The sequence below is a fragment of the Tetrahymena thermophila genome (assembly GCF_000189635.1).
Source record: "Tetrahymena thermophila SB210 genomic scaffold scf_8254761, whole genome shotgun sequence".
In the NCBI taxonomy this organism is placed as follows: domain Eukaryota; phylum Ciliophora; class Oligohymenophorea; order Hymenostomatida; family Tetrahymenidae; genus Tetrahymena; species Tetrahymena thermophila.
The window spans coordinates 1,150-19,868 of NW_002476520.1; the positions used below are offsets into that span (position 1 = coordinate 1,150).

Below are 18,719 nucleotides of genomic sequence, written 5' to 3' on the forward strand. Positions count from 1 at the left end.
ATATTTTTTAAAAAAATACATTTATCATGATATGCTTCTAAAAAAATTTAAATTTTTACTATTTTAACAAAGTATTTTTAAATTAATGATTAATAAAATAAAACTATTTTATAAGTAAACTATGTTTTTCCTGTGAAAATTTAATTAAGCGATTTCTAAAAGCAGCTTTAATAAAATAGATAGATCTCATAATTTTGTAAATTGAGATAAAATCCAAAAAATTTTAATTTAAATTAAAGTAGATCTCAACTTTATTTATATTAAATATTCTAAAAAAAAACTAACTAGAACTCAAATTTTACTAATTAAGAAAATAGATAGTAATGAGTTTGTATAATAAATACAAGCAAATACTCACCGAATTAATCACAACTTCAAAATAAGAAGACCTAAGCAATCCATCTATTAACTTTGATTAAAAATTGGCTTATACTATCAAAAAGTATATGGATATCCCTTTTAAATATTCAAAAGGCTTTGAAGATTACATTAAATAATAGGTAGAAATTATATGTAAGAATGAGTAAAATATTGAATTTTTTATAAATTGGAGAAATCTAATTGAGTAATTAAAGGAAAAAACAAAAATATTAACTAAACAAAGCATAACCCTACTTGATTCTTTAATTGAAACAGCAAATTCGAGATTTGAAGCTTTAAAAACTGAAAATTAATTGAAGTAAGAAGAGGATTTCACTAATCAAATAAAAATGAATCAATCGAATATTTAGTAAATATTTGTAAAATTTAACTTAAATATGTAAAAAATATTATAAATATATTAGCAGAATGTCAGATAAAAGTATGAATGGTTTACTGCACACTTAGTCCAGCAACTAAATAAAATCAAGTACAATTAATTAGTAAGATTTGGAATAGAAGTTATAAGCTTAGAGCGATAACAATTAGAATCTCAACTGTTTGCATCCTTAGTAATAGTCTTAATAACATTAAATACTTAATAATAATAATATATAAGATTTTAATAATAAATATGAATAATTAATGACTTAGCAAGGGGATTATTTAACTAATAATAATATTAACTAAAAATAAAATAGCAACTTAAATAATCAGCAATAACATAACTAGGTGAAATGTGTCAATAATAATTGGAGCTCAAATGATATGGAGAAATATCTTATCTAGCAAGAAGGTAAATAGGTAAAATTTTAATTACTTAACAATTTAAAATTTATAATTAATTATATAATGTTCTAAAAAATAGGCTCTTTTAAAATCTGAATATAAAAGCAATTAAGTAGAAAACTAAAATTTATTTGATTCGTCCATAGGTTGGTAAACTTTTGATTAGCAAAGCAAAAAATTCATAATAGAAAATGAAATTCTAATTTATTAAGATGAATCAATTTACTTAAATAGCATAAAGAATGTCGATAAAATTGATTAAAAATTATATGAAATATATTCAAATTAAATATTAGAACAAGACAAGAAAAAGAAAATGATGGAATAATTAAAATATGTCCTTAATAATATATAGCAAAATGCAGAAATTCAAATTTCTAAAGATATAATCTTAAAAGCTTATTTATTTGGTTCTTTCTTGCAAGGGACTTGTTTAAAAAAAGAATCAGATATTGATTTAATAATAATTTTTGAAAATAATTAATTAAGCTACAGAGATACCTTATTATTTATTTAAGAAACTATTAAAAATAAATTGAATGATTAATATATTATCACTCAGGAAGTCTCATTTGCTTTTAATGTGCCTATTATTAGCATTTAGCATGTAAAAACTGGGTATAAAATAGATATTACCTATGAGAATAGATTAGCTATTTTAAACTCTTAGCTCTTTAATGTTTACCTAAACATTGATTTTAAAATTAAAGTTCTCTCTGTCTTGTTTAAAATTTGGGCTGTTAAGTAAAATATCAAAAAAACAGACTTTTTAACTTCTTACGCTTTACTAAATATGGTGATATATTTTTTAATATCTTAAGGTTATCTAGTCAGCTTATAGCATAGCCAATATTTTGGTTTTGCACATTAAAAAGAAAATATTATCAATTATTCTAAGGGGCAAAAGGAAACTTAATAAATATACACTAGCTTTGAAAAAAATATTGGCTAAATTAAGTCAAAACTTGTTAATTAACTTTAAAAGCTAAATGAAAAACCTCTACATAAACTAATTACTGAACTATTTTCATTTTATAGAGTAATATTAAATCATAATGATTAATGTAAATAACATGAAAAAATTATCATTACAACTAGGCTATCAACAAATATTATGGGTGTTTTAAAATATGATTAAAATAAATAATACATTTCCATCTAAGATCCTTTTAATGATTAGTACAACCCTGGATAAAGATGGAATTTTGATGTAAACTACTTTTATTAAAAATTAAGTTAAGTTCCTCTTCAGTTTTAAGATATTGATTAATTAAGCGAATTATTTGATTGAAAAATTAATTAAATATTTTAAAAGTAAAAATTTTAATTGTTTTCATTAAATTAAAAATTTAACTTTTAAATTTATTTGATTGATATTCTAAAAATTCAAACTTTTTTAATTAAATTAATTTATTTACTTTTTTAGTTTAAGCTTTTGAAATGTAACTAGCAAGCAAAATCAATAATATCTTCTTATTATTTTTAAGCTAAAATTATTTATTCTCTATTTTGTTAATTTTTATCAGTTTCTATCTATAATCTTAAAAATATTTCTCATAATTAATAACATTTTATTTATTTTTATTTTTAATAAAATCTTATTGAGATTAACTGTATGTTTGCTTTTCTATTATTTCAGATTCTAAATTTTAATTAAAATAATTAGTTAATTTTATCAAATAATTAATAAAAATATTTACATAAACTTACATAACCAAAAATAATTTTGCTAAATAGCAATTAGATTAATTTGAATTTATTAAAATACCATAAATTTTCAAATTTGATATTTATTAAATCAGAATTAGACAAACTTTATATCTTAAAATTAAAAATATCTGGATAAAATTTTGGTAAAAAGAGCAAATGACTGGCTTATTTTAAAATACAAGGTAAAGTCACCTTCTTATAAATTGTAACAATTTTTGTTTTTTTCATGTTACTTAAATAATAACAAATATAATAATAATAACAATAGTATGATATTATTAAATGTACATTTAATATAATAACTGGCTCAAATTTTAGGATTAAATAATTTTTCATATTACCAAACAATTGAAATTGTGTGGATCATAATTGATAAAGCCCTTCTTCGCTTTCGCAATTATTTAAATAAAATAAGGTTTAATGTATTGCTGATATAAGCAACAAAAAATAGGATATAATCAGAAAATTAAAAAAGATAGAAACAAGAAAAACAAACAAACAAAAATAAATATATATCAAATATATTAATAGACTTATAGTGAAAGATTATTTCTACTTGTATAAATGTCGCTAATATTACCTTCAGATGTTAAAATAGAAATAAAAGTAGAAAACAGCTAGGAAAATTAAGAAAAGTATGGCATTTAATTAAAAAAATAAATAGCCAAGTTCAAAAAGTGCAAAAGCAAAACTTTTAAGCAATAAAACTTTGTTATCTTTCCTCTTTACGAAAACAGATACATTTTCAATCATTAGTTTATAATTCATGGATATATCTAAATTGAGACTTTGTATAAAGATTTCAATAGCGTTGATGAGCCAGAACTAATAGTTTTGCAACATGCCAACACAGGAATAAGCTCAATTGTGAATAATCATAAACAAAAGATGATAGAGCTTAATATCGATAGCAAATTTGGCAGTGGTCTAAAAGACTTTTAGTTTTTAGTTGATTACTTCAACCAAAGCCACGATGTCAAATTCAAGTAATTAGGAGCAGGTTTGTAAGAGTATCAGAATTTCGTAAGTTAAAAGAAATAATAATTCTTATACTAAAATGGCAAACTAAAAGCTAGAATCATTAGTGAAGAAGAAATTTTATTAGCCATTTAAGATAATGATTAATATTTAGACAATTACGTCAAAAATAATTATGATGAGAATGATCTATTATTCGTCGTTCAGGCATTTGCAAACTTTGAAGAGAATGACATCTAAATAAAAAAATATAAAGCTTCTTACTCTTTATTAGAATTCATGGGTATCGACATTAACATTCCTTCTTAATTAAAAGCTTTATAATAACTAACTTAATCTGCGAGACTCTATGGAGCTGATAGGATTGAAGAAATAATTATAAAATTGAAATTCTACTCAGAAGCATAAGAAAAAATAATTTTTGAAAAATAAATAGTAACAGTAGATTAAATATGCTTAAAAGTAGAAATACAAGTTGAGTTTGTAAGTTGGCTAGACAAACCAGAATTTCTTCAATCGGATGACGTAGTAGGCTATATATTGAAAATTCAATTACAACCTTAATAATTAGATCAACTAAAATAAATAAGAGCTAGTAAATGCAACTAAGTGGCCAGTTAAATAAATTCTTAAACCTCATTTGAAACTGAAGTCTATTAAGAAATATTCATAGATAAGTTTTATTCAAATAAACCTGAAATTATAAAAAGAAAGAGAAAAAATCTTAACAAATGAGTTAATAACTATTGATTATTTCATATTGTTTATTTGTTAGATGAACTAAATTTATTATTTTAGATTAGTAATTTACTAAAAATTCTCCTAATTTTTCTTTATCATAAAATACTTTTGTTTGTTTGAAAATTTTTTCATTAATTTCAAGAATACATACTTAGATTTTTTAATCATTAATTAGTTATTTAATTCTGTAATTTGCTATTTTTAAGCATATCTATCTATATATAATCAAAGTATATAGCTGTTCCTGCATTGGAAATATTACTAATGAATATTTTTTTTCTTCTAAAAATAAGCTTAAATATTACAAAAATTTATTTTATACTATTCAGTTCGCATTCTCATTATCCTTTATATCGAGTATCTAGTTCATTCTATATTTTTTAGTCCATCTTTTTAATAGAAATATTAAGAGTTAAAAATGAATGTTACACTAACTATTTTAATTTTTCTCTTTCTAAAAGCAAATTTATAATATAAATTCATATAATTAATTTTTGTTTTTATCCACTTATAATTAATTAATTAATTAAATTTTGGTATATTGAAATTCAATATTTTTGAAAAATAAAATAAATGATATAATAGATTAATAAGTACAACAAATTAGAAGAAGTAATTATTTATTTTTTTTTATCAAAATCTTTAAATTTATTTTTATTAATATAAAAAGTTTTTAAACTCTTCACTTTAATCTCATTAGGCTCTCCATATTAACCTAAGGTATATTTAATTTATAAATATTAATATTATTATCGTTTTCTGCATATTTAGCTTTCAGTCTTAGAATTTTTTATATATTTAACTTTCAATTTATTTATAAAATAATTTTCTTTTAAAAATTATCATCAATATTTAAAGATTAAAATTTATATCAATATTTTTTTAGATATTTTAACTTAATTTTCATTTCAATTTTTAACTATTTATTATTGATTTTTTATTATTTGATATTTTTTTTTGGTTTTTTCTATAAACTCTTATTTTGATAAAAAGAGTTTATTTGTTTTGGATTGTAATATTTTTAATTTTAAAAACTAATTAAAACAATAAAGTTCTTTTAATTTATTTGATATATTTTTCTTTTTATTGTATTTGCTTGCTATTTCTTATTTTTTGGATAATTTAACTTGTTAGTTTCATTTCAACTTTACTTTTAATATAAAGTAATCTTATTATTTCACATTATTTCTTCATTTTTTCCTTCTAATTAATTATTTAATTATATTTTTTTTCTTCTATATTTAAAAAGTTACAAAATTGATACAATTGCTGTATCTGTCTTAGGATCTGCTTTAGCAAATTGCACTAATCTCTAAAATTTGACGCTTTTCCTTATGTAAAAAAAGTTCATTAAGATCTTTTAATTTATTTGATTTATTTTTCTTTTTCTTTTTATTATGCTTGATTTTTTTCTTTGCTAATTTAGTCATTATTTTTTTTTCAACTTTTACTTTTATTGTTAATTAATCTTATGAATCCATATTTTTTCTTCATTTTTTCCTTCTGATTAACTAACTAACTACATATTTTCTCTTTAATACTTAAAAAGTAACAATAAAATTGGCAATGAAGGTGCTTCATACTTAGGTTCTGCTCTAGCAAATTGCATTAATCTCTCAAATTTGTCACTTAACCTGGGGTAAAAAGAGTTTTTTTGTTTTGGACTGTGGCATTTTTGATTATAAAAACTAATTTAAAACAAAAAATCTCTTTTTTAATTTTCTTTTTATTTCTTTCTCTGCTAATTTAACTCATTATTTTATTTGCAACTTTTACTTTTATTATTATTTAATCTTATTATTTCATATTTTTTCTTTCTTTTTTTCCTTCTAATTAACTATAATTGCATATTTTCTCTTCAATATTTAAAAAGTTCCAATTTTATTGGCGATTGAATTGAATTGAAATACTCGCACATAAAAATGCACTCAGAATACATCTTAAATATAAAATTTAATGATAGGTTAATTTAATTTATTTATATTATTAAAATTTTTAAATCACACAAACTACACTATCTGTCATACCTGTCATACATTCAAAACTCAGAAACTCAGAAACTCTGAAACTCAGAAACTCTGAAACTCAGAAACTCAGAAACTCAGAAACTCAAACTACACTATATCCTAAATTTTTACAAAATTAATTTTCATAAAATTTTCAATAATTGTTTTATTGTCCAACATTCAATTAAAATTTTCCTTCTGAATAAAAATTTTTTGAAACCAGCTACCCTAAAATTTTGCTCCAATTGTAAATTTTCTGACTTTAGTATCAATTGATGAAATGATAAAAACTTCTTAAAGTGTAGGGAAATATTTTTGGATTAGAATAGTCAGATTTTTGAATTTATTGGCGATTAAGGTGCATTAGGCTTAGGTTCTGGTTTAGCAAATTGCACTAATCTCTCAAATTTGATTCTGTACCTTTAGTAAAAATAGTTTATTTATTTTGGATTGTGATGTTTTTAATTATTTAAACTAATTTAAAACTTTTAATTTATTTGATTTATTTTCTTTTTCTTTTTATTGAGTTTGCTTTTTTTTTGTTAATTTAACTCCTTATTCTGTTTTCAATTTTTGCTTTTATTATTTATTAATCTTATTATTTCATATTTTTTCTTCAATTTTTCCTTCAAATTAATTATATATTTTCTCTTCAATATTTATAAAGGCACAATAAAATTTATGCAATTGGTGCTTCAGGCTTAGGTTCTTCTTTAGTAAAATGTACTAATCTTTCAAATTTGACACTTTTCCTCGTGTAAAAAAGTTCATTTTTTTTGGATTGTGATATTTTTAATTATAAAAACTATTTTAAAACAATAAAAATCATTTTATTTGATTTATTTTTCTTTTTCTTTTTATTGTGTTTGCTTTTTTTTCTTTATTAGTTGAACTCATTATTTTATTTTCAATTTTTGCATTAATTATAAATTAATTTATTTCATATAATTTCTTCAACTTTTCCTACTAACAAACTAATGAATCATATATTTTTTCTTCAAAATTCAAAAAGTTACAATTAAATTGGTGATGAAGGTGCATAAGGCTTAGGTTCTTCTTTAGCAAAATGTTCTAATCTCTCAAATTTGACACTTAATCTTTGGTAAAAAGAGTTTTTCTATTTTGGATTATGATATTTTTAATTATAAAAACTAATTTAAACTTTTAATTTATTTTTCTTTTTATAGTACTTGCTGCTTTTTCTCTTTTTTTTGTTGATTTAACTCATTATTTTATTTTCAATCATTACTTTTATTATTAATTAATAATATTATTTCAAGTTTTTTCTTCATTTTTTCCTTCTAATTAATTAATGATATATTTTCTCTTCATAATTTATAAAGGGGCAATAAAGTTGGTGTAGAATAGAATAGAAATACTCGCACATAAATATGCACTCAGAATACATCTTAAAATATAATATTTAATTATAATTTTATATAATTTATTTTTTATTTATTTATTTTATTAGAAATTTTGAATCAACCAACACTACTTCTACTACCTTTTAAACATTGAAAACTCAAAACCTCCGAACCTCCGAACCTCCAAACCTCTGAACCTCAAACCACAGTATATCCTAAATTTTTACAAAATTAATTTTTTTAGATTTTGACTATTTTAAGACTTTTATCTCTTACCTTGCAAACCATTTGTTTTCCTTATCGAGGTTTTAATGTAATTAAATTTTGATGTATATAAATATAATAATTTAATTAAATTAATAGAAGCAAAAAAAAGATTGGAATTAAATCGTATAAACTTTTTAAAAGTAAAATAAAAGCTTAATACAAATATCTATTTTTCTTATAAAGTAAATATTACTTTCTTTCATTAATTTAAAAAATAACATTTATAAGGTTTTTCTGGCTGGAGATTTAATTTTTCCATAATTAGTTTCCAAAATAAATAATATTATTTTGTTTTAATTTTATCATTTTTAATTTTTGTTATCTTTTACATTTTTCTTATTTAAAATAATTTATGAGCAATTTCAATAACAATTTCAAAACAAATTTAAATAATAAGTTGTAATTAAATGAATTTAACTAAATATATTTAATTAAAAATAAAGTTAATAAAAATAATTTACTTTTAATATCTTACTAAAAAAATTTATATAATTTAAATTACAATTATTTAGTTAATTTTATATTAATACCAATAAAGTTTATTTATTTAATAAAAAATAATTAAAAATATTTCAAATTTTAAGTTTCATTAATCTATTTTTTTTGATTCTTGAGAAATTCTTTAATAAGAAATCTGTTATTTTTATATTTTATTATGATAAAATTTCTTTTTTATGTGCTTACTAATTTTATTTTTAAATAAAAAAAGGTTCTACCTTATTTCATAATAATAAATTAAATATTTGACAAAAGATGACTCTGAATATTCATTTAATATTTATTTTTTTTAAGTTAAATTAATTATTCCTTATTGTTTATATAAAAACAAAAATATTTTAAGATAATAAAAATCAGTAATCTATTTATACTGATAAAAGCCTATTAATTAATCATTTATTTATTTTAATTCTTAAGAGTTTTTATTTGAAAGAAAAAATTTATTAAAAGTTTATTTTTTCTCATGACAAGATATTATTAATCTTGATGAGTATCAATTTTTTTGCTTAAGTCTAGAAAAAGTATTACATAAATTAATTTTTTTAATTAGATTTAAAAAATGTTTAAGAGTAAAGTCGAGACTTAAAAAAGATAAAGATATTTACTTTAATTCTAAAATTTTAATATTTTATTAAAATCTTAAAATAATATTTAATCAATTTATTTAATTTTCTAATTTTTCTTTATTTAAACATCATAAAATATTTTTGTAATTTAATGAAAAGTTTTGATATAAAATATATTAAAAATAAAAGTATTGATAATTTTTACAAAATAGTATTTTAAGTAAATAAATAATAGAAAGATATTTAATAAATTATATTTTTTTTAGATATTAAATAAGAAAATAGCGGATAATGCAATCAATTACTAGAAAAATATTAGTGTGTTTATTATTTATTTATATTTAAATGAATGGATTCAGATATAGATTTTAATGAATATTATTAATTGGCAAAATATTAAAAAACATTAATCTAATCATATAATTAGTTTAAGGAAATAGTTAGTTTGTTTCTTTGGAATTTAAAAGCAATAACTTGGTGAATAAAAGTATTACTCAAAATTATTAATATTTAATATTTTACCATGAAAGAATATACAATTTATTTAGTCCACAAAATTGTTATTGAATCTTAAATTCTTACATTTGATTAATAAGTATGTAAGCAATAAATCAATAAAATATTCTTCGTCTTATTAAATATTATTTAATTAAAGTTGTTCTAAGTAGAAATCAAATTCATGAGTTTATCACTCATTCTTTCATTGATTCATTCATTTTAGATTAAATTCATATGGAACTATTCTTTTAGATGAATCATACTATTATTTTTTTAAAGTGAGAATACTTAAAAGAAGAATAAAAAACAAAAAAACCAACATAGCCAGCAAAATTGCTAAATAAAAAAAAAGTAAATATATCTTATTGATTGATTGGCCTAAATTTTCATACATTTAATTAATTAAGATTTGTATTTTACTCAATCTATTTAATTCAAAAAGTCTTAGAATTAGAAAAACAATCAATTAGAAATAACAAAACCTCTAACAAGATTAACTGCTTTTTGATTTGTTAGTTAGCAATAAGACTGTACATTAATTTAACAAAAAGAACCATTTTAAAAATTAGCATCGATGATTGATGGCTACTATCAGTCCTTTTAAACGCCTAAGTAGCCCCCTCTTAACAGCTAAACAAATCATTAAAATTTTGGTTAAAATTAAAATCATCAAAGTGAGAACATGCAAACAACTGAAGAAGATATTGTAAATAGCATCAATTAATAGCTCTTAAAATAATAAGATAGACCTCCTTATTATAATTAGAATATGCTTTATAGGATGTTTACAAATAAGAAAAAAAGCAAATTGAATGAAAAAGGTGGATCTTCTGAATTTAGTAGCTAAAATAGTGATTAAATGAAGAATTTTGAATAAAATTAATCTGAAGAAGAAAGGGATAATTAGAGCTAAAGTCAATAAAAAAAAGAAAGTAATAGCAGCTAATTTTCTAATATTGAAATGTCAAATATGAATGTTTAATAGCTGAAATTATTTAAGCAATCTTCATGTTAAATTCAAGAAAGATAAGAAGGAGACGAATGTAATCAGCAATTTAACAAGAAATTGACGAAGAGGATGAAAAATGATAAAGGGAATTAAAGCCAAGGTAGTTAAGATGATGATGATGAAGGGGAAGACGAAGAAGATTATTAATCTTAAGATTTACCCTAGGGTAAGACTAATTGGTAGAAATCTTTTTTAAATGAGACTTTAGAAAATGTAAAAATAAAGTCAAGCTCTTTTATGAATAGAAGTGCAAGCTTTAATTTAAAAAACAGTGATAATTTTAATATTTCAGGAGACTTGATTTAATCAAAAGACGGAGACAGTGATCAGTAATAGCAAACTTCTCTGAGTAGTATAGCCTCTCCTTTTGTAAGAAAGTAAAATAAGCGAACTTTATCATTTGCATTACCTTCGAATAGATTTGGTAATAATATGCTTGGTTCCAACAATATAATTGGGAATGATAAAATTTAAAATATGCAAGGAGAATTCAGTTAATCTATGGGGTAATTAACTGGTGTAAATTAAAGGATGTCTGTTTCTTAATAATCTTAATCACCACAAATTTAACAATAATCAAATTTGAATGATAAAAACTCAATTCTAAAAGTATATAAAAATTAAAAATAACATTACTTTTTATAGAAGTGCTTCTTCTATTTAAATAGTTTTTACAGGTTCAAAAAATTATCAAGTGATCATTTCAAAGCAATGGACAAATCAGCTGTTAACGGAGAGAGTGATTAAGATGAATAAACTCTTACAGAATATGCTTAATAGCAGTTTAAATACATACTTATCAGTCTCCTCCAAGTAATACCTGTTATTTCTCCTTCATCTCACTTTAAAAATATTTGGGATGTCTGCTAAATGATTGTTTAAGTATACACATTTTGGATTCTTCCAATAAGTATTTCAACTGGCAGAGATCTCTATGATCTAGTTGGTGATCCTATTTCTCATATAACGATTCCAGTTTTTTTGCTACTTGATTTAATAGTCTCTATGAACACTGGATACAATAAAAATGGTGCAACTGTATTAGAAAAAGATAAAATTATTGATCATTATTATTACGAAGGCGGGCTAACTTTTGATATTTTATCACTGATTAGTATCATTTGTTTATCTTTCAGAAAAAATCATATTCATGAAAATTTTGATAATTATTATGATCCTACAACTTATCTTTTGCTTATTTATTTTGTGAAGTACTTTTAATTTTGCAAGACTGCTAAAAAAGTGGAAGATCGTCTTGATTTATCACCTAAAAAAAAGAATGCTCTATCTCTCTTTAATCTGCTTGTGAATGTATTATTTATATCTCATTTATTTGCTTCTATATGGATATTCATTGGCCGACAGCAATAATTAATGATAGGAGATTCTTATCTCAATAAAAGAACAATATATAACTTGGATTGGTATGATTGGTATATTTAAACTATTTATTATGTAGTCGTAACAATGACCACAGTAGGATATGGTGATATTGTACCAGCAACAAATACTGAATTCATTGTCTCAATAGGAATCATGCTATTTGCCTGTGGTATTTTTGCTTACAATGTCAATGCTATTGGAGCCATTCTAGATGAATTCTACAGGTAAAAGAGAATCATAGATGAAAAAATGGCTGTTATTAATGCTTACATGAGCAGACATAATATTAATTTAAATCTAAGATATCAAATTAGAGATTATTTAGAAAATTTTTGGATTCAATCAGCAGAAAAGCATGAAGAAATGGAATCTATGATTATTAATGATTTGCCTAAGTATTTATAAAAAAATCTAATTGAAGAAGTTAATCATGTTGTATTGAAAAAATCTCCTATATTTAGAAAAAATTTTTCTCGTAACGTATGCATGAGACTATCACATATATTGAAAGAAGTGCATTACCCGCCAAATTAGTTAATCTGCTCAAAAGATACTTAGGATGATAATTCCATATATTTTATTAGAAATGGCACAGTGTAAATTTCTTATTTCAATCCATCTTAAACTCATTAAAATACTCATTAAAATCAATAAAACAACGGATAAAACAACTAACAAAATTAGACTAATGGAGCGCCTCATTAACCATCTCCATAAACTAGCTTTTTAATCACAAATCCAAATAATTAAGGATAATAAATAAGTTAATAAATTAATAATTAAAATGCCACACCTCAATTTTCCTAATCATTTTACAATTTAAAGAATGGAGATTCTTTCGGGGAACTCTCTTTTTTCACTGGCTAAAATAGAAGTGCAACAGTCAGAGCAGTTGACTTTACAACTCTCATAAAAATAGAAAGATAAGAATTTATTTAACTACTTTCAACATCTCCAGCTGACTATGAAAAGTTCTGCTTTATCAAGGATAGGATCATGTTTAAATAGGCGTATATTATTTTGAAAATTTTATTTTAATTCAATAATTATTTAAGTCAAATCTAAACCATCCCTCTAATTTTTAAAGATTTAATATTTGATAAAAATAAATTTTTATTATTATTTTTCAAGGGGTAGTTAGTAAATAAATTTTTATTATTATAAATTTATTAAAATAATATAAACTTAATAATTAGTATTTATATTTAATTAAATTGAATTGAAAATTTGTAAAGTTAAAAATTTTGTTTATAAAATTTATAAAGATATTAAGATATTGGAGTAAAATGTTATTCTTGTTAAAGATATGATCATTTAATCAGTTAATGCCCTGTTATACACTTAGTGCCAAACAAATACATCACTTTACTAAAGTATAATTATAATCCAGAAAATAAAGAAAGAGTAAAACATGACAGATCAGATCGAGCTAAGTTTCATTCTATTACAGAAACAGAGATACTAAAGACGGCTGCTTAGGAGTTGTATCCTGATGGAAATTTTGATTTCTAGAGTGGAGATGAATTGGAGTCTACAGAATCGAGTGGATCTAGCTCTCAAAGTTCTTCATAAAGCAATTCTGATGAAGATGATATGAGCTAGTCTTCAAAGAGCGATAAGAGCCATAACTCAAAAAAGTCTGTCAGCTTTAACAATAGCTAAAACAAAATGTCTCACTTTCAAAAATTTAGTGAAAAATAAAAATCCATAAGTGAAAAGAGTGGAAGTGATAGCTCAGATTAAAGCAGTTAAAATAGCAACTCTGATAGTGATGATAATAATAAAAAAAAATCTAAATCAACTTCATAATCATTAAAAAAATTAAGTAGTAGCAATTAGCTAAAAACTATTCAAGGACTTAATAAAATTTCAGAAACAAAAAAAGAATAGGATTTTAGTGATAGTGATTAGTCTTAAAAAAGTTGTCATATAAATCCTAACAAAAAAATACCTCTCGGAGATAAGTTTTAAATTATGAATAGTAAAAATAAATAAACGAAAGAAATAGAATTTAATTCTAATAGCAAGCAAAGTTCAGTTTATGATAAAAATAACAATAAAATACAAAAAAATAGTCTCATTAAGAAAGGAGGAGGAGGATAACATTCATCTTTTAGTTCTAAATCATCTTCTATGTTAGTTACAAATTAATAAAATGATCAACTCTTATTATCTCCTTAAATGTGTAAAAATAATAATGAAAATAATAAAAATTTTGAATCTAAAGACAAATAAACACTTAAAAATTTTAACATGCCAGATGAGAATAACAATCAGTAAACTCTAATGAAATTATTCCAAAAACTAGTTGATAAATTTATAGTAGAAGAAAACGAGGGATAGACTGATTAAGATTAAAACAATTAAAGCAATTAAATGGTTGATATTGAAGTAGATTTTAGCTAAGATTTTTAAATATATTATCCTCAGTATAACTAGGCAAATATTATTAAAAAATATAATGACCTTACTGCCAAATAAAATCAATCTGCATTTGTAATGGCGTTTTAAATTAGCAAAAAGCAAGATATTAAAGAAACAGAATAAGACAGTCCTACAAAATCAAAAGGTAGGAGCTCTGTTTTCCTTAAATTCAATCCTCGTTTTAGTATTGCACCAGCAGGTCTAAGATGAAAATAAATAATTAAAACTTTAAAATATTAATTAAATTATTTCAATAATCTCTAAAAAACAATATTTAACAATAAATTACTAAAAAACTAAATCTTTTGTCCAACAAAAACATATAAAAACAGAACATTATTATTTATTTATTTATTTTATTGTTCTTCTTAAATATTTAATATTATCATTAATCTCACCAAATATTTATTTATTCTTTTTTTTTTCAAATTTTTAACATAAAAATTAATTTAAAATGTATTTATAAATTAAATATTATTTTCTACAATTAACTTTCAAAAAAAGTATTTGTGTTTGACTACAAAAATCTAATTTATTTTTAAATTTAAAAAATAAAAATGTATTTAAAATTATTAAAAAATAGGGAAATAAATATTATTTTTTAACATTTATAACTTAATATTTGGTAAACAATAAAATCATATTAATAGTTATTTAATTTCAGTAATCAAAATAAATTTATATGATAGAAAATTATTGGGTAAATTGAAATAGGTATAAAACTTAAATTTTATCCTACTAAAAATTTTAATTGCTTTTTTTCCAAATAATATTCCCTTCCCTACTGGTATTTTTTATGAAATAGTTTTCTGATTGTTTATTAATTTTAAAAATAAAATCATATATCTTTATAATCATTGTTTATTCAAGTATTGCTATTTAATTATACATTACATAATTATTAAATTATTCTACTTCATTACTTTTATTTCATCTTTTCATATTTAAATTCGAAGAAAGTGTTTCAAATTAAGTTAATTCAATAAAATATAACAATCAAACATTTACAAGCTTTAATTTTACTCATAAATTTATAAATAATATTTGAAGATAATAAAATAATTAATAGAGTTCTTGATTTGTATTAAAATTTCTAGAAGAACCTAGTATTTAAGAATGATTAATTACCTTTTAATAAGATGTTTGAAAAAGAAATATTAATTAAAATATAGTTTTGTTGATATTAAATATTATAACTTGTTTTATATAGCGCCTCATTTTTACTTTTCATTTCAATTCTGTTTGCAAAAAATCATTAATAGATTAATAAAAACATTTAAAGAAATTCAAAAATTAGTAAATTTGATGAGTCATCAATATTTATTGATAACATACCCTGGAAAAAGTATGAGTAATTCCTTTTTTTATTTTCTTAAGTAATTACTAAATTTATTTATAAAGAATTTACTTAATTTAACTATTCTGAAGAAAGAATAGAAATTTACATTAATTAGTGAAAGGTGTAAAAATAAGTTTTTGAGTAAATAGATTAACAGTATGATTAGAAGTGTAATTTAAAAATAGCGCTCTTGATGAATTAAATTTAGCATTCAACCAAAAATATTACACAAAAAATTTTCAAGAATCTATATTTTTAATTTATTAATTTAAAACATTTAAATATAATGGTTTATACATTAGCATAGCATCTATTTCTTTAATAAAAATACAAACAACTTTATCTTACACTTATTGCAAATTACGATTGGTAGAAAATACTTTTTTTTAATTTATGTTAAAAAATAGTAAATAATCTTCTTTTTTGAGTAAGAAAACAAGAAACAATGAAATTGAAATTAGATAATCAAAAAGCCTAAATAAATTAGATTGGGGATATTAAGAAAATTAAAAGAAATAATAGATAAAATATGTGATAAATGATAAGTGACTAATACGAATAGATTTAATTGGAAATAGAAATATCACACAAAAGATAAAATTAAATATTCATTTTTAAATGAAAATTGAGAATAAATTAATAATGTACACTATGAAATACTTAATATATTTGTTTGATATATTTTTTTGTAAAGAATGACAATATGATGATTAAATGGTTGATTAAAGTAATAAGTAATTTTTCTAATATAGTTTTTTAATTATTTTTATCTAAAATATTGCATTTGATTTCTTTAGAACTGCTTTTTTTATTTTAGAGAAGTTGTTTGTTGGTTATGATGATATATATATTTGATAGATCAATAAATTATTTGGTTGTTAAAAGGTCAATCTTTATTTGTGATTTTTTAATTCATTAGATTTAATCTGAGTATGATTCATTTCTTTTTTTAACATTCCTTTGCTGGTTCAAGTTATTATCATTTAATTTAATTGACACCAGCTAACAAAGAAAAGATCTTACTATTTATTTCTTTCTTTCTTTCATTCTTAAGGTTAACTCAATCATTACTCAAGTGGAGAACTAGAATTAGATTCAATTTCTTTTGTACCGCAAATTTTTACTTAGCTCTTTTTTGGCTTTTGAGGCTCAACAATTGCTTGTTTTTCTAATTAATTTACGAAATACTCTGACTATATTGTGTATGTCATGTCAGATTCAAGCTCTTTGATGAGACTCTGTGAAATGACCTTTTAGGCCTGTCTGAGGGCATTGATCTGATTTATAGTATTTTATGAGGGCTCAATGTATACGATAGTAGAGTAAAAATCATATTTGTATTCTGACTATGGAGAGTTTAGGAGACTATCAAGAGTTATATATTCAATTCTAATGCGAGCATAAAATTCAATTTCATCATACGTAAAGAATTTGTAGTATCCCTCTTCTTTCACGTCTTAGAAATTAGTGAAATTTTCAAAATTAACTGGCTTATCTTTGAAGTGAGAAACTATAGCATCTATTACTCTTTTGTTGATAGCCAACATAGTTTCAAATTCGTAAAATTCTATTATTCCGTTTCTTTGAGTGATGTGTAAGAAAGATTACTGGTTGGTACCCAACAAATTGCATAATTCTCTATTGAAAGACATTCTCTATGCAATATATTAATTGTTTACTAAACTTGGATAGCTCTCTACTGTGAAGAAATATTTCTATTCATCGTTCAGTTTTTTATAGTATTCTCTTGTGAGCCTATCAAATAAGACTTTCCTGTCTTAAAATAGTTGCATAGATTCCTCAGACTTCTTTATATCATTTATCTTGAGCTTAACGAAGTTTTAGTATTTGGAGTATATTTTTTCATACTCTACAAGAGTGTTTCCAAATTGATGAATATGTTCTTCTGGATATCTTAGATATCGAGGTAATTGTTTTTTGAATTCAATGAAATTCATGTTCTGTTAATCAAAATTTACAATTATAACTTCGTTTTTATAATCGGCCTCGATGTTTGAAACTCTCTTAACATCATTCCAAGCAGATCTTTTGCTTAAATAGGAGTACTTTTTGTCAAAATCTAAAAGAATCTCTCCAGTCACGTAAAGCATTTCCTTTTAAGTAACCTAGTTGAAGATAGGGGTAATTGTCCAATGAATCTTTTTGAATCCTTTTTTAATGTTTTTGCTCACTATCTTGCTGCCAGATTATCTACTGCTGTAACTTCCAGCACTCTGGCTGACATCATCGTTCTCTTCTTCATCTTCCTCTTGATCGTGATTGTTACTAATTTACTTTTGCTCCTTAGATTCCTTTGACTTAACTAAAGAAGCAATTTGTTTTTTTCTTATTAGAGAAGGATTAGATTTTTCTATTTTAGCCAAAGTTGTAATCACTGTTGACATTTTTCTTTTTGAATTATATTCGTGTGGGTTTTTATGTATGTATGTTTATATATTTGTGGCTTATTTATTTGTCTATGTTGCTGAGAGTATTAAAATGAAAATAATTAACTAATTTCTTTATATTTATTAAATAGAATAACAGTAATGATTATGTATTTATTATGATTGCTTGTTTTCTTCTTTATTGTTCTTTCAAACAAAATTTTAGATAAAAACTAATTACTTTTTTGTTAATGAGTGATAGGAAACAATATTTACCCTTATATTTGGTTCCTTCTGTATCTAATAACAAAATTTATAATCATTTCAGGATTAGTTGAATTTTAGATTTTACTTTCTCCTAAATAGAAAAGAAAAGGATAAATAAATGTAAAATTTAAGG

General features: G+C 22.0%; 7 protein-coding genes across 7 annotated transcripts; 3 read left to right on the top strand and 4 right to left on the bottom strand. All coding sequences in view use genetic code 6, as the record gives it.

The window, feature by feature from the left end:
• Nucleotides 1–271: 271 nt before the first annotated feature.
• On the top strand, nucleotides 272–2,440 carry TTHERM_01050360 (nucleotidyltransferase domain protein; the record flags this gene model as incomplete). Its single annotated transcript, XM_001010235.2, has 3 exons — nucleotides 272–730; nucleotides 789–1,164; nucleotides 1,229–2,440. Coding segments are annotated over 3 exons (2,046 nt in total), but the record flags the coding sequence as incomplete, so codon positions are not given.
• Nucleotides 2,441–3,423: 983 nt separating this feature from the next.
• Nucleotides 3,424–4,572, top strand: TTHERM_01050370 (hypothetical protein; the record flags this gene model as incomplete). The annotated part of the gene is made up of 1 exon (XM_001010236.1): nucleotides 3,424–4,572. One exon carries the CDS (start codon nucleotides 3,424–3,426, stop codon nucleotides 4,570–4,572), a length of 1,149 nt encoding a protein of 382 aa, XP_001010236.1.
• Nucleotides 4,573–6,018: 1,446 nt separating this feature from the next.
• Nucleotides 6,019–6,612, bottom strand: TTHERM_001050373 (transmembrane protein, putative; the record flags this gene model as incomplete). The annotated part of the gene is made up of 1 exon (XM_012796142.1): nucleotides 6,019–6,612. The coding sequence occupies one exon, from the start codon at nucleotides 6,610–6,612 to the stop codon at nucleotides 6,019–6,021; it is 594 nt and encodes a 197-aa protein (XP_012651596.1).
• A 240-nt stretch (nucleotides 6,613–6,852) lies between these two features.
• On the bottom strand, nucleotides 6,853–7,191 carry TTHERM_001050377 (hypothetical protein; the record flags this gene model as incomplete). Its single annotated transcript, XM_012796143.1, has 1 exon — nucleotides 6,853–7,191. The coding sequence occupies one exon, from the start codon at nucleotides 7,189–7,191 to the stop codon at nucleotides 6,853–6,855; it is 339 nt and encodes a 112-aa protein (XP_012651597.1).
• Nucleotides 7,192–7,859: 668 nt separating this feature from the next.
• On the bottom strand, nucleotides 7,860–8,436 carry TTHERM_001050381 (transmembrane protein, putative; the record flags this gene model as incomplete). The annotated part of the gene is made up of 2 exons (XM_012796144.1): nucleotides 7,860–8,163; nucleotides 8,225–8,436. 2 exons carry the CDS (start codon nucleotides 8,434–8,436, stop codon nucleotides 7,860–7,862), a joined length of 516 nt encoding a protein of 171 aa, XP_012651598.1.
• Nucleotides 8,437–10,351: 1,915 nt separating this feature from the next.
• Nucleotides 10,352–14,803, top strand: TTHERM_01050390 (cyclic nucleotide-binding domain protein; the record flags this gene model as incomplete). The annotated part of the gene is made up of 2 exons (XM_001010238.2): nucleotides 10,352–13,179; nucleotides 13,435–14,803. The coding sequence occupies 2 exons, from the start codon at nucleotides 10,352–10,354 to the stop codon at nucleotides 14,801–14,803; spliced, it is 4,197 nt and encodes a 1,398-aa protein (XP_001010238.2).
• Nucleotides 14,804–16,996: 2,193 nt separating this feature from the next.
• Nucleotides 16,997–18,337, bottom strand: TTHERM_01050400 (hypothetical protein; the record flags this gene model as incomplete). The annotated part of the gene is made up of 1 exon (XM_001010239.1): nucleotides 16,997–18,337. The coding sequence occupies one exon, from the start codon at nucleotides 18,335–18,337 to the stop codon at nucleotides 16,997–16,999; it is 1,341 nt and encodes a 446-aa protein (XP_001010239.1).
• Nucleotides 18,338–18,719: the final 382 nt, after the last annotated feature.